Below are 675 nucleotides of genomic sequence, written 5' to 3' on the forward strand. Positions count from 1 at the left end.
ACTGGACAATTTGTTCCAATTTTCTAACAATGCTATGATTAGAACCAAATAAAAACTTTGACAATTTGGCAGTATGAAGAACATACATTATTTTCAAATATTTTTATGTCTCGAATATGTACACATGCATCATAACAGCATTAACATTAATACTCACATTGGCAGTGTTGAGTGCAGCACCATAACCAGTGCTAATGCCACAGCCCAGAAGGCAGACTTTATCTAGGGGTGCTTTGTCACTGACCTGTAAGGAAATGTCAGTTTATCATCTTTATTTTATTTCTATAAATATACAACACACATGGCTTATCTAGCTATCTGCTTTTTGTCCTTCAGATGTCATCCACAGCAAAAAATCACTGAACATGCAACACCGACACCAGGGAGGCAACAGAACCTGCTCTTACCTTGGCAACAGACATTTCTGACACCACAGTGTACTCGGAGAAGCTGGAGCAGCCCATGAAGTGGAAGATCTTCTGACCACGGGCAGTGAAACGTGAGGTTCCGTCAGGCATCACACCCTTGCCCTGCGTCGCCCTGATTCTGCTGCAAAGGTTGGTCTTGGGAGACTTGCAGAACTTGCAGTCGTAGCACTGGGGGATGTACAGGGGGATCACATGGTCGCCTGATAGGGAAGCATGGGGAAAAATTCAGTTTTGGATTAAATTTCTT

The 675-nt window shown here is 42.8% G+C and overlaps 1 protein-coding gene across 1 annotated transcript in view; it reads right to left on the bottom strand.

The window, feature by feature from the left end:
• The window catches only part of LOC119594514 (alcohol dehydrogenase class-3-like), an 11,972-nt gene that overhangs the window by 1,972 nt on the left and 9,325 nt on the right, over positions 1–675 (bottom strand). The window contains exons 4-5 of the mRNA XM_037943544.1: positions 408–628; positions 158–244 (exon numbers count right to left, since the gene is read on the bottom strand). Of these exons, the coding sequence (XP_037799472.1) occupies positions 158–244; positions 408–628 (308 nt within the window). The remainder of the gene's footprint in view (positions 1–157; positions 245–407; positions 629–675) is intronic.

This window comes from Penaeus monodon, chromosome 34, assembly GCF_015228065.2.
Source record: "Penaeus monodon isolate SGIC_2016 chromosome 34, NSTDA_Pmon_1, whole genome shotgun sequence".
In the NCBI taxonomy this organism is placed as follows: Eukaryota; Metazoa; Arthropoda; class Malacostraca; order Decapoda; family Penaeidae; genus Penaeus; species Penaeus monodon.